At 55.5% G+C, this 12,447-nt stretch overlaps 1 protein-coding gene across 1 annotated transcript in view; it reads right to left on the bottom strand.

The window, feature by feature from the left end:
- The window catches only part of LOC147600345 (axonemal central pair apparatus protein HYDIN-like), a 39,467-nt gene that overhangs the window by 3,729 nt on the left and 23,291 nt on the right, over positions 1–12,447 (bottom strand). The window contains exons 23-37 of the mRNA XM_086751235.1: positions 11,974–12,126; positions 11,491–11,674; positions 10,892–11,033; positions 9,479–9,629; positions 8,303–8,716; positions 7,943–8,170; positions 7,248–7,460; positions 6,773–6,975; positions 6,413–6,595; positions 6,047–6,166; positions 5,515–5,674; positions 5,233–5,409; positions 4,911–5,105; positions 3,876–3,983; positions 3,137–3,541 (exon numbers count right to left, since the gene is read on the bottom strand). Coding sequence (XP_086607361.1) covers positions 3,137–3,541; positions 3,876–3,983; positions 4,911–5,105; positions 5,233–5,409; positions 5,515–5,674; positions 6,047–6,166; positions 6,413–6,595; positions 6,773–6,975; positions 7,248–7,460; positions 7,943–8,170; positions 8,303–8,716; positions 9,479–9,629; positions 10,892–11,033; positions 11,491–11,674; positions 11,974–12,126 — 3,036 coding nt within the window. The remainder of the gene's footprint in view (positions 1–3,136; positions 3,542–3,875; positions 3,984–4,910; positions 5,106–5,232; positions 5,410–5,514; positions 5,675–6,046; positions 6,167–6,412; positions 6,596–6,772; positions 6,976–7,247; positions 7,461–7,942; positions 8,171–8,302; positions 8,717–9,478; positions 9,630–10,891; positions 11,034–11,490; positions 11,675–11,973; positions 12,127–12,447) is intronic.

Genomic DNA, 12,447 nt, shown 5'->3' with positions numbered 1-12,447 from the left:
GATGTTTTAGGCGCTGTTTTTGTACGGTTATATTGGGAACACAAACATTTCATAGAACTGTTTGTGAGTTTGAATACAATTCTGAGCATTGCCATTTCCCTGTCATTCAGTAAAACCACATGCAACGCTATTTCCACCAAAAGCAACCTGACAGTCCTTCTCACAGGCCCTTCCAACCCAGCCCCTCATGTCAAAGACCTTTGAATGAGACTTCCAAACTCCTTGCACCAACAGCCAATGCGGACAGTCTAGAGCATCTCTAAAATCAGCTTCACTGAACACTGCCTGCAGTGTAAAGACTTCCCCAACAAAGACCTTCCAGCTGGAAGGAAATTCAGGTATCTGAGCAGTATTTCTTGCGTCATCTTCTACGTCTGTGTCCTGGTTTCAGCAGGGATGGAGTTAATTTTCGTCTCAGTAGCTGGTGTGCTTTGGATTTCATCTGTGAAGACTGTTGGCAAAAACACTCTGATGATAGGAGCTGTTGTGAAGGAGACCACGGACACTGTCTGGCTTGCCAAGTCTCGTTAAAGTCTCGTTAACGTGCAGATGTGGGAAGCTGGGCAGAAGACAGACAGAATAACTGGCCCAAGCTGGCCAAAGAGAGTATTCCATGCCATGAACGTCATCCTCAGCATAGAAGGGGGGGTTGCCCATGGGAGGGGGCATCCATTTGGGCATTCCATTCTGGCATGCACCCTTGGCATCCATCTTCTTTCCATCTCTCTTGCTTGCTGGCATCGTTCCCTCTCCCTTGCTGGCTTGCTCTCCCCCTTTGCTTGCTGCTCGGTGTCCTTTCGTGATCGCTGCTCGGCTGTGTTGGTCATTCGGACATCGGGTGGTGAGAAATCCTACACTGTCCATTTTGTATATTTTGTAGATATTAATATCCTTATATTCTGTTATCCTTGTAGTTTTTAGTATTTCAGTAAACTGTTTTTATCTCAACCCACAAGTCTTCCTTTCTTCCCAGCTTCTCTCCCCCATCCCACTGGGCAGGGGGAGGGTGAGTGAGAAGCTGTGTGGTGACTTGGGCTAAACCACCACACTCTAGGACACAGAAGGGTTTCCCCCAGCTCCCGAATCTGGAGCTCGCTTCCAAAGCAGAAAGGCAATGAAAAAAACACTTGGCATGAATAATTGCAATCAAAATTCGTTAGCAAGCAGTCTCAAGATAGATCAGAAAGCCGAGCCACAGCCCATCAGCTGGAACCCTTGTCAGTGCAGCAGAGCCAACCCTGAGGAAAAAGGCACACAGCTTCTTCTGAAGAATACCAATCCGTGACGGCAAGCGCTGAGAATGAAAACGTTTGGGTAAGGATTAATAACAGGCTAGCAGATAAAAGTCCAGTGTGTGACAGGCTTGTCCTACCAGAGTGGCTGTCACGGCCAGGAGAAACTGCAGATCCTCCAGACAAAGCCCTTGCTGTTCAAGGAGCTTACAGCCACCGCACAAGGGGACCTGGACTGTCACACACGGTGACAAGGCCAAGGGAGCTGCGTGCAGGCCTCCCACGCGCGGCTTGGACCACGTTTGCAACTGAAGTCTCTCTCTGAACCAGGAAACAGCAACGGTAAAGACCGTCCAAGAAGGTGGGAACCAAGGGGCACCCCCGCTGAACAGGCTGTTCCCGTGCCCCTGTAGCTGTCGCTCACCAAGGACGGACCCTCACGGCAAGACGAGGGAGCCGTGGCTCCGGAGAATGAACTCTCAAACCTCCCCAGACTTCTCCCTCCTCTGCCTCACACGTTTGTTCCATGTTTGGTACAGAAACCCAGAAACAGAAACATGTAAAACCTGCACTCATTTGCTGGCCAAATGAAAATATGCAATGGCCAGGCAAAACAACATCCCTTCATCTACTCAGAAAAATACAGATATCCTTCAAAACAAAAGCGCACTTGGATGAGCTGCACAGCAAAAGCTGTTCGATCCTGGGGATTTCCACACACGCAAACATGAACACACCCGTGTGCACAAAAAAGGCGGCACACAACTGGTGAACTGCTTGTTGGGGTGGCTGTGCCCCAAAGCCTTTTCTAAAGGACTGTTAGCAAGGAACGGCTGGCACACCCCGTCAGCTGCGTGTTCTGTTGGCCTCTCCTGGCTGGTGGAAAGGGTTCCTGCGCTTGAATGTCTCCTGAAGGTCCTGCTGGGTATAAGCGTCTACAGCCACCGGCTCATTCTGTTAGCAAATTTCATTCTTAAGAGCTGAAGCCAGCTCTGCTCCCATCAGGAGTCACAAGAGAGGGCTCGATGGCAATCCAAACTCTTGCCTAACGAGTGAGCACTGAACAGCCGCGGGCTGAGCGCAGCGCTGGCAGAAACGGCTCCGTTTGATCCTTCTGTCAGTGCCTGAAGGGCACAAAGAACTGGAACTCGGGAGATCAGCACGGCATTCGTGGGGATAGTTGCACAAATGAGATGGGAAAACCATTACCAGCCTTTGGCAAGGAAATTTGATCTCAGTCTTCACTCAGTAACGTGCTAAAAACCCCTGAAGAGACCGACACGCAAAGGCTACAAGTGATGTTGAGAGGCTGTGTTTTCAACTGGGAAAAGGGGGCAAGTGCTGACAAACAAACCCATTTCATACCACCCAGAACGGTAAGGCAAGGCACCCAGGATTGGCCCCGCTTCACCATGAAGGACTAACATGCTGAAAAGCAACCATAGATCAACGAGATCTCAAAAGACAGTTTTTCGGGATGGTCACAGGAAGCAATAGGGCTCTGGGGCTTCCGCTACCGGTCAACCCTTGCTGCCAGGGAGTCAAGGACTTGGTGTTATTCTGCATCCCAGCGCACCCAGCTCAGCTGCCAGAAATCAAGGTGTGTTTTTCTTTGCTCTGATTTTCTACATGGGCAATATTAATCTCTGGCCGCTAAGTCCCAAATTGTTTCTCTATTAGAATGCAACTCTGCAACATACTCTACTTTTACAACCACTAATTTGATGGATCCAGCTTAAATTAAGATGAATAGACACCAATGAGAACTCTTTTAATAGACTATGGGTGAGGGGCAGCTTTGTCCAGGGACCTCCCAAGGGGGCACAGGTCACTGGGGAGGGGGGAGGCCCCTGAGGTGGTAGACCCAGGAGATGCCTGCCCCTCCCCGGGCAGGAGAGCAGCACCTTGCTGGTGAAAGGGGCCTCGTCAGCGTACAGGCCGCCCTCCAAGGAGATGGTGATGGAGGCGGTCTTCCTGGCACGCCAGCTCTCAGGGCCCCTGATGGTGAAGGCCAGGTGCTCCACTGGGTCTGGAAAGGCCAGGGGCTGCGGGAAGAGGTTTTTGAAGGGGACGGAGGTAGTGGTGCCGCCGGCTGTGATGGTGAGGGGTCCCTGTGCCTTGGGCAGGAGGATGAGGCCGAAGAGGGATACGCCGGACTCCCCACCAAGCCGGATAGAGAGCTGCAGCCCGGCCCTGGCTCTGCACACTTGGTGGGGCTTGGAGGTCACCTCCATGCTCTTCTCTGACCTCCTCTGGCTGGCACGGGCCATGCTGATGGTTTTCGCTGACTGGAAGTTGGCCCAGTTGTTCTGCAGAGGAGAGAGAAGAGACAGTGGAGGGGCTGATCACCAAAGCAGAGCCAGCAGCTCGGGAAGGAACCGCTGGTCCCCTGCCATCATGCTGGCTGGGGTCCCTTTCCCTTGCCCATCACCCACCTGTACCCTCCCACCCCTCACACCACAGCCCTGGGGAGTGCTCGTGATGAATGGCCATAGGGGCTGCTGCCCAAACGTGCCCAGCAGGGACAACCCCGCACCCAAACGCTGAGGTCAGCGCCCAGCTCTGGCAGCAGTGGAGAAGTGCTTTGGTTGCCCATCTGCAAAGGCACTGCCATGCACCCGCATTACTTTGTTTCGGGGGCACCCCCTGACCTTGAGAAACGCTGGTGCTCAGAGCAGGCTCGCAGGCCTCTGCAGAGATCTTGATGTTTTCGGTCTGAACGACCCCCAAGATGTCTTCTGCATCTGAAACCTGAGGTGACAAGAAACAAGCACTGCTTAGCCCCTTCTCCTCCATTCTTTTGCTAGACAATATCTGAGTCCTTGTCTCTACCGGCTGCTTCCCCCATGGCCTCCCCTGCGTGACAAGCGCTGTGAGCACACAAGCTTTCCTAACCTGTTCATCTCCCGGGCTGACCCAGCGGGGTTCTGCCGCAGTAAGAAACCCTGTCAGCCCAACTCTTCTCTCCGCCAGCAGCCGCGTGGCTGCTAAAGCACCCTGGGAAGCAAAGGGATCTTAAAGCCACCACAAGCATGAGGTGTCCCAGAGCAGGGGGCATCGACAACCAACCCTCTCCTCTTCAATCACCCAGCGTCCTCACTGAAATGCATCCCCGAAACCATGGGGAACAGCCTCCCAGGGCGAGAGTTTGTCGCTCTCTGTCAAGAGCCCCAGACAGAGGCCAGGACGGGTGCAGCGAGCATGCCAAAGTCTGGACAACCCAAGGACAGCGTTCAACCTGGCACAGCAGCAAGGTGGTTGTAGCGCGGGCTCAGGGCGCAGCCTCATAACCCAGCCGTAAGCCCTGCAGAGGCAGCGGCTGGTTTTCTGGGGTGACGTGGATGCCCGGGGATGCAGCGCGTGTGCTGGCAAACCCAGCTGGAGGCAGCAGAAGCTGGGGTCGTAGCACCCCTGTCCCTGTCAGGCCCATCTCTTCCTGACTCCCCAATATACTTGCCCCATGGAGCTCAGCTACCAGGGCACCCGAGCAGTCACTTCGTCCCCAAGAGCCCCTTGCTGCTAAGGGCACGGCCCCCCAGCAGTGCAGGAAGGAAAGAATCTCTGGAAGCTCATCCTTTTGCCCTCTTTGCAGGGTACCCTTCAAGCAGCCTCCATCCCTAAGAGCACAGGGCTGATCACTCTGCCCTGCTCTGCCAGGGAGGGCACAGTCCCCCTCACCTCCAGCTGGATGGTCTTCAGAATGCTGAGAGCCTTTGTGGCCTTGAAACGCAGCTGCACAGCAAACTCCGTGTGGGGACCCACGATGCCGCTGTCTTCTGACACCGAGAAGTCCTCGCCCAGGTCTTCCAGCCCAATGAGCCGCCAGGCCACGGGCAGCGGTGTGCGGTTTTGCAGGGCCAGGGTCTCATTGTCCTTCCTGCAGACAAAAAGAGACACTCAGCACCAGCTGCTTGATGGGCATGTTAGTCTTGCAGTTGAATGGAACTTGGAGCAGCCCTGGCTGACAGCTCTCGTCCCCGGCGAGGGGCTGTGGGGTGACTGACCTGGGCAGAAGCAGCGTGTTGAACGACAGCTCCTTGGGGCTGACCCCCAGCTCCACCTGCACCCCCTGGCAGCACAGGCGGAAGACCACCGGCTCTGGGTTCCCCTGAACGCAGCAGATGAGCTTGTCTTCCACCAGGCCGGCTGAAGTGGGGTACGCCCAAACGCTCAGCTCCTAGCCCCATCCCCGCAAGAACAAACACACAAGAGCATTCAGTCAGCAAGAGAAACAGCTCCTGGGCACTGCCACCGCTGCCTGTCCTACCTGCCTGTCTCCTACCTGCTTCTCGTTCGGTTGCAGCCTCATGCTGGGAGGCTCTAAAAGGAACGTGCTCTCCTGGAGATCGCGCTCAAAGGAGAAATGCACCTCTGCTTCCAAGGGGCTGACGTTCAGGATGGTTATCTTCTCGCAGTTGCTGGGATAGCGCAGCTCCTTGTACCTGTCCACAAAAGGGGAAAAGGCTGCAGAGGAGATGCCAGGACCACAGCCTTGATCACATCTTGAGGAAAGCACCGTGTCCGGGCAGCGGCAGGCTGCACTGGAAGACCATGTTCCCACGAGCAGGCTAAGAAAAAGGATCACTTTGGGGCACATTGCACGGAATATGGGTTCATCCTTGCGTTGCTTTGATGTCTGCCCCTATACTTGGTGCCTGCATGCCAGAGGTGTGACGATGCAGTCACGCACTCAAAGAGCGTTTTACAAAATCTAAGTGGAAAGGCACCTGGAAAAATAACAGTATGCCAGGCACATGGCTTCTTCCGCCTTCTGTGTGAGCATCAGCTGCTAACTCAGGGCTGGGAGCACGTACCCGTCTCTTGGCTTCCCACACAGCAGCGGTCCAAAGTGGAAAACACCCGTGTCCATGACATACTTCTTGGAGATGATGTCCTCATCCTCCTTGCTCTCCCTCTGGTGGGGAAACACCAGCCTGGGGAGAGAAACAGGGAATGAGGAGCTGTGAGATGCTCCTAGGTAGGAAACCTGGTCAGAAAGCCATAACCCTTCTGGGTGGCTGAGGTACCAGGACTGGTTCCCAGCTCCAAGCACGGGAAGATGCTGGGCTGCTCAGGCAGCACGCTGTGCCCAAGCCAGAAGGTCACAGGGGTACAAGGGGCAGCCCTGGCTCTGAGTTCAGGGGGAGCCATGCGTGAGGGCTCCCACGCGCCAGCCTTACCGCGGGTCCTGGCTGATGGCGGGATACAGGCAGGTGCCCCTGCAGGGCAGCTGGTACAGACGCTTTGTCCCCAGGATCTCAAAATGCAGCGTCTGCTCAAACTGGCCCAGTTCCGTGGAGCTGAAGTGGACCTTCAGTTGCACCTCACCGTGGGCAGGCACTATCCACCGACAGCTGCTCAGCCTGGCAATTAAAAAGGAGATTTCAAACACTGGGAAGAAGCAAATGAGGAACGGAGGGTTGTGGACTTGCCATGCCATGGAGGCACCGGCCGAGGGTGGCTGCAGAGCTGGAGATGAGGGACCTTGTCTGGCGAGATGGCTGCGAAGCAGAGGGGTCACCTCCTCCCTCACAGCTCGCCTGACAGGTCTCCCTGGGGATGGAACCGTGTCCACATCACTTTGGTCCAACCTGGGAGGACATGTGGGTGCTCCTGTGTCCGGCCTCTGGAGATCTCTGCTGCCCCGGCTGGAGCTGCGCTTCTTCCTCAGAGTCTTCGGGCTACCCACAGCTTTCTCCTTCCTCGACCGCCCCCTTGTTGGAGTGACCTGTTTCTTGGAGGTCTTAACAGCAAGGGGAGAGAGAGAAGAGAGAGAGAGGTCAGACCTGCCTGGAGACATCCCACCCTGGAAAGAAAGCTGTGGCTCTTTTCTCTCATGATAAAGAACCATCCTATTTCTCAGCAGAGAGACAGCACAGCTGTCTCTTTTGGACAGACAGAAGGGATGCCTGCAGACACGTGGCCCCGTCATGATTTGACCGCCCTTCCACAGTGATTCTTTTCCATCTCGCCTGCCCCCCGTGCCCCCATGCAGCCTGGCCCCTGCCCTGAAACCTTCACTGCGGGCACAGCGGGGGCATCCACGACACTTACAGTCGCCGCCTGTTCTCCTTCCGCAACAGCACCTTCTGGCACAACAAGCTGGAAGTGCTGGAGGGCTTCTCCTGCTGCAGGGGCCGTTCGCTTCTCCGGGTAGCGGATCACGGAGTACAAAGCAGGAGGGGGAATGGGAGGCCCAGAGGGACCCAGTCCCAGCTCATCCAAGATCTAAAGCAGAAGAGAAAACTCTCTTTATACTCCCGTCACCTTCAACCTCCCACTTCCTTAAAGGCACTGAGCTTTTGGCAATGGGGTTTTTAAAATTATTATTTATAGGGAGTACAGTGCTTTTTTACGCCCAGTGGGGTGGGCAGGCTCCAGAGCAGTGCCAGGACCTACAGCTGAGACCTAGAGAGAAATCTCTCCTCTGAGTGACTCAGCTGAAGGCAACACCGACCATGAGCTGCCCTGCCCTGGAACCATCTGGAATGATTTCCACACTGGGAAACTGAACGGACAGGATGCTTGAAGAGAGAGCACTCCCGCTTTGCACCCGTCTGAGGGATGGTGAGAACCTCTCCAGCCACGGGGCTGCTCCGGAGCCGTTGTGGAACAGTGGCCTGGACAAGGCTCTGTGCCCTTGTCCGTGGGACGCAATGCACCAGGGCAGAGCATGGCAGGCTCAGCACCTGAGCTTCACAGGGCTTTACCTGCTCTGCCACTGGCAGCTTGCTGCTCTCCAGGATCTTCCTGGTCACATCTTCTGAGCCCAGTGCTTCGATGGTCAAGCAGGGCACCCTGCCACGCTGGCCTCTGCATGACCCTTCTGCACCTTCCCCTTCCAGCTCAGATAACGCGGAGTCCTCAAGAGCCTCCAGATTTTTTAGCCGCTCCTTCTTCGTGCGCTTCTTCTCCACGCGCTCTTTCTTGGAGCAATCCTTCTCCAGGCGCTCTTTCTTCATACCCTCTTTCTCCAGGCGCTCTTTCTTGGTGCTCTCCTTCTCCATGCGCTCTTTCTTCACAGACTCCTCCAGGCGCTCTTTCTTCCTGCACTCCTTTTCCAGTGTCACCTGATGCTCTTTCCCTCTGTTTTGCTGGCTCCTGTGGCTCAAGGCAGGCTGGCGCCGGGCTTCTGCTTTGTGCCGCACCTCCGCTTGGTTCAGAGGGGACAGCAGGATACCCTGAACCCTGTCCCAGAATGACAAGATATGCGCCACATACTTCTGCGATGCCTCATAGATCTTAAACCTCAGGGCCAAGTTCTCGCTGTCACTCAGAGCCCCCTGTTCTGCGTCTGAGTGTTGCACACGCACGGCTGGGCAGGCATCCATCAGGGAAACCTTGCTCTGCTTTCTCTTCTCTTCCTTGTCACTCCCAACAGCGCCTGAGTGCTTCTTTACAGATCCTCTCTTGTCTACCCCTTTGGTGGCATCCAACTGGTTGCTGGTGGAAATGCTGGTGTTGCTGGCGGATGCGTTCGTGTTCTGGGCAGGAGGAGCAGGAAAAAGCAGTGAGCATTTCAAAGCACCAACTCAGATGCTGCAGGGCAGTGATGATCTTTGCAACAGCACCCCAAGCCTCGCCTGAGACCTGTGCTGGGTGCTCCACAAATCCCAATCCAGAACACAGCTGGTACCCAGGATAGCTCAACTGAAACCAAACTCCCCAGTGCCAGACTGATGGGGAGTCCTGCCCACCAGATGAAAAGTAGAAAAGCTTCTCCGAACCAAACCGGGAAATTAAAACACCTCCGTACTCCTGTGCAGTCCTCTGGGCTCCATTCTGGTGTGCTGAGCGTCCCTGTGCCTGGCTGACACTTGAGGAAGTCTGGTTGAATACCTAAGGCCTGGCGGGATCTCCTGCCAGGCATGTAGCAAAAGACACCCCATCCCAGACGGATCATGGCCCAGAGGTGTAAGTCATGTGCAGAGTGGGGAGAAATGCTGGACTAAAACTATCTAGGGCTTCACAGTGAATGTCTGGAGTTATGTGAAGCCAAGACTCAAAGGCAGCATGATCCCACAAATGCAGCTCCCCAGCAAACCCATGGGAAAACATCCCTGGCGAAGCAGCAGCATGAGCAAACACCGGCTCTTGTTTCCCAGCACAACCCCACGTGTTACTCACTCAGGCCCATTCCTGGGCCCAGCGCCGCGTGTGGCTGCTGGCTTCTCGGGGAATGGTACAGCTCCGTGGGAAGAAGCTCCCCAGGGCTTTTACTCATCTCTACAAACACAGCCACCCACCTGTCTGACTCCAGGCTGCATTTTCTTCCCTGAAGCGTTAACTTGGTCTTTTCCAAGCTCGCTCCTACTCCTCTTGGAATTCTCCAGCTCTTGTTCCTCCTTCAGGGGTTCCAGCTCCTGACGGTGCTTTTCGTCAGGCTGCTCCATCGCCCTTCAGGAAGCCAAACAGAAAACAGCCCTGTGAGTCACCACCAGAAATGTGGGCTCGCTGCAATCCCAGCTGGCCCTGCACGCCATTCATTGACCCTGAGGCCAGACAGAACTCTTAGGCCATCGCCATGGACTTCCCTCAACCTGGGGAGCCTGGCAACATCCAAAGGGCGGCAAGGTGAGAGGGGTCCTCCAGGGCCAGCCAAATCTAGGCTTTGCTGTCCTAAAGTCTAAATTGTGCTGCTTCTCCAATCAGGTCCACCTGGACCCCTCCAGCACACTGCCAAGGACGGATCCACCATCTCTGCGCACTGATGCCAGAAGCCCTCTCTTGCTCTCCCAGTTTCAACCAGCTCACAAATCACTAACGCCTCCTTATCCCTGCGCCAACACCTACGAGGCTTATCCAGCCCTTCTCCCTGGGCATAGCCTGCTCCTTACTGAGGACACTCACATCAGTCAGAAAGCAAAGGTAACTCCCCTCCTGCAAAACAGGCTCTCATCAACCAGGCTTCCTGCTGGAACCCAGCCGTCACCACGGGAAACTTGTGCCGTCTCTCCTGGAAATCAAGATTCGAAGCAGCCCTAGCCATCTCCTCCCAGAGCAACAAACTGGGGCCTGTGCTGACAGAAAAGCTGAAACGCATGCTCACTTGAAGCAGGTCCCCCTCCCAGTTTGACACTTCCCCTGTGCATCCTCCTGGACAGGGCTGCTTTGCTGGGTCACAGCTTCTCCCAGGCTCCCCTGCTGCTGCAGGCAAAGGGGAGCCGAAGAGACACCAGCTTCTATGGCTGGCGGCGCTCAGTCAGGAAAACCCTGGGAGATCAGCGTTGCACGGGCTTCACCTACAGCAGGACTGCTCTCTACACCAAGGCAGCACAGCTGCACCTCACACCAGCCCACACCACAGCCCCTCTGGTTTGGTGAGGAAGGGGGATGAAGAAGATGGCCATCCACAGCATTAACTCAGAGACACTTGTGGGTGCAGCGGCAAGGCAAGCACAGAGCCCAGCTGCCTGCAGCCAGCGTCTACGCCAGAGGGCTCACTGCTGAATCGGAGAGAAGATGTTCTCTTCTCTCCCAGCGCAAAGTCCCTCCCCTGTCGGGAGCCAGGGAGGTGGAACTGGCCATCCTTGTGCGGCTTGGAATAGACACTTTTGGCGTTTGCTCTGAAAGCCCTCTTAGCTCAACCAAGGTCTCTGGAGCAGGGAAGGCCCTGAGGGACACTATCCTGGGGAGTTGTCCATGGAAGGCTTACAGACCTCCTCCTCCTCTCACGCCGGGCTTGTAGGAGCCTCTGATTAAATTGAGTTTTCTCTTCCTCCATGAGGGCATCGTACTCCTCCTCATCCATCTCCCAGAGACGTGCTTCCTCCCTCCTGGCAGCTTCTTCCCGCTCCCGTTCTTCAGCACAGACCAGAGGTGAAACCATTAGCCACTGCAAGTTCTGGAGGAGCTGCAAGGATTCACAGCTCTGTCCCGACCCAGCCTATCATCCTGCCAGGCCATCCTGGGGAGCTCATATCCCTGCTCCAGCGTTCAGAGAATCCCCCAAACTGTCGCCTGTACCTTGCCTGGCTCACGTGCACCAGCGCTGTGGACAGCTGGAGGGTGGGTAGTTACTGAGCCACAACAGCTTGCACTTGTGCCCAAGCTTTAATGGCAGAGACCAAGGGGAATCTTACAGCCTCAGCTCTGCTGTGTTTAAGCAACTGTGAGCTGAGTGCTGGCTACACTGAGGCAAAAGGCAGAAGGATTCATAAAACCGTTTCTTACAAGCTCTGCTGGTGACACAGATACACACGGGTAAGGTTGAGGGCTTGAGAGAAGATTGGAAAGGCGCGGAGATGAAGATTCTTACCTTCCTGCTCTTTCGCGGCTGTCTCCCTGGCTTTCAAAGAAGCATAATCCCGGAAGAGGTTCACAAAATAGATGTGAGGCCGATTTCCCACAGCTTTGAGCAGGCAGAGGAGCGCAGATGCCGTGCTGCATGCAAAGCAGGTCTCCAGGCCATCAAACACCACTCCCTGGAAGCAGTCGCTCAGCTGTGAATCAAGTGGCAAAGGAAGAGAAAGTCAGCGATGGCACGCGTTGGGCTCTCAGCTACTCAGTCAGACCAAACGGCAAAGGGCAGTGCGTCGTCGTTCCAAGAGCATCGGCTCAGACAAGCTCTGATCTTTCCCTGCGCTCTGCCGGCTTCTAGCATCTGTAGCTTGACCCAGGCGTGCCTGCACGCAGCCCAGGACTTCTCCAACAGCAGATACAGATCCCCTCCTCTGCAAACTGTACCTCACCGCCTGTCTCTCTGTAGCAGGAACGTATCATTTGCCCCCACCCCACGTACCTGCAGCCTTTCCGAGAGGATGGCCACCAGCAAGTCCTCAGGCAGCACGCAGCTCATCAAGCCCAGCTCTCCCGCTGCGCTGTCACTGATGCTCAGCCATCGCTGCGCAGGAACGCAGGGAAGGGCTGAGCTGAGCTCAGAACTCAATGAGCCCTGCAACATTGAACACCACGAGAGAAATAAACCACCTTGGAACCCCCTGAACATTTCCAGCTGCTGGGCTTGCAGCTCAGGTCTCTCGCTCGCAAGACAATAGACCCAAAGGGCAGGCCAGCAGCTCCAGGGGACAACCCTGGGGGTCACATCCCTTGGCCACAAGAGACCCAAGCTTGCAAGCCCCTGGCACAGCGTCCCACAGCTTTGCTCACCACCTGCAGCCACTTTGCCAACAAACCATACGACTCAGTCGAGTTTTTCTGGCAGAACACAGGTTTTTGTTCCCACCCCACGCCATCCCCAACCTGCCCAGCTGCC

Source organism: Chlamydotis macqueenii, chromosome 6, assembly GCF_036417535.1.
Source record: "Chlamydotis macqueenii isolate bChlMac1 chromosome 6, bChlMac1.mat, whole genome shotgun sequence".
Lineage (NCBI taxonomy): Eukaryota > Metazoa > Chordata > Aves > Otidiformes > Otididae > Chlamydotis > Chlamydotis macqueenii.
The sequence above is the reverse complement of the archived record's forward strand: the minus strand, read 5'-3'. Positions and strand labels throughout refer to the sequence as shown.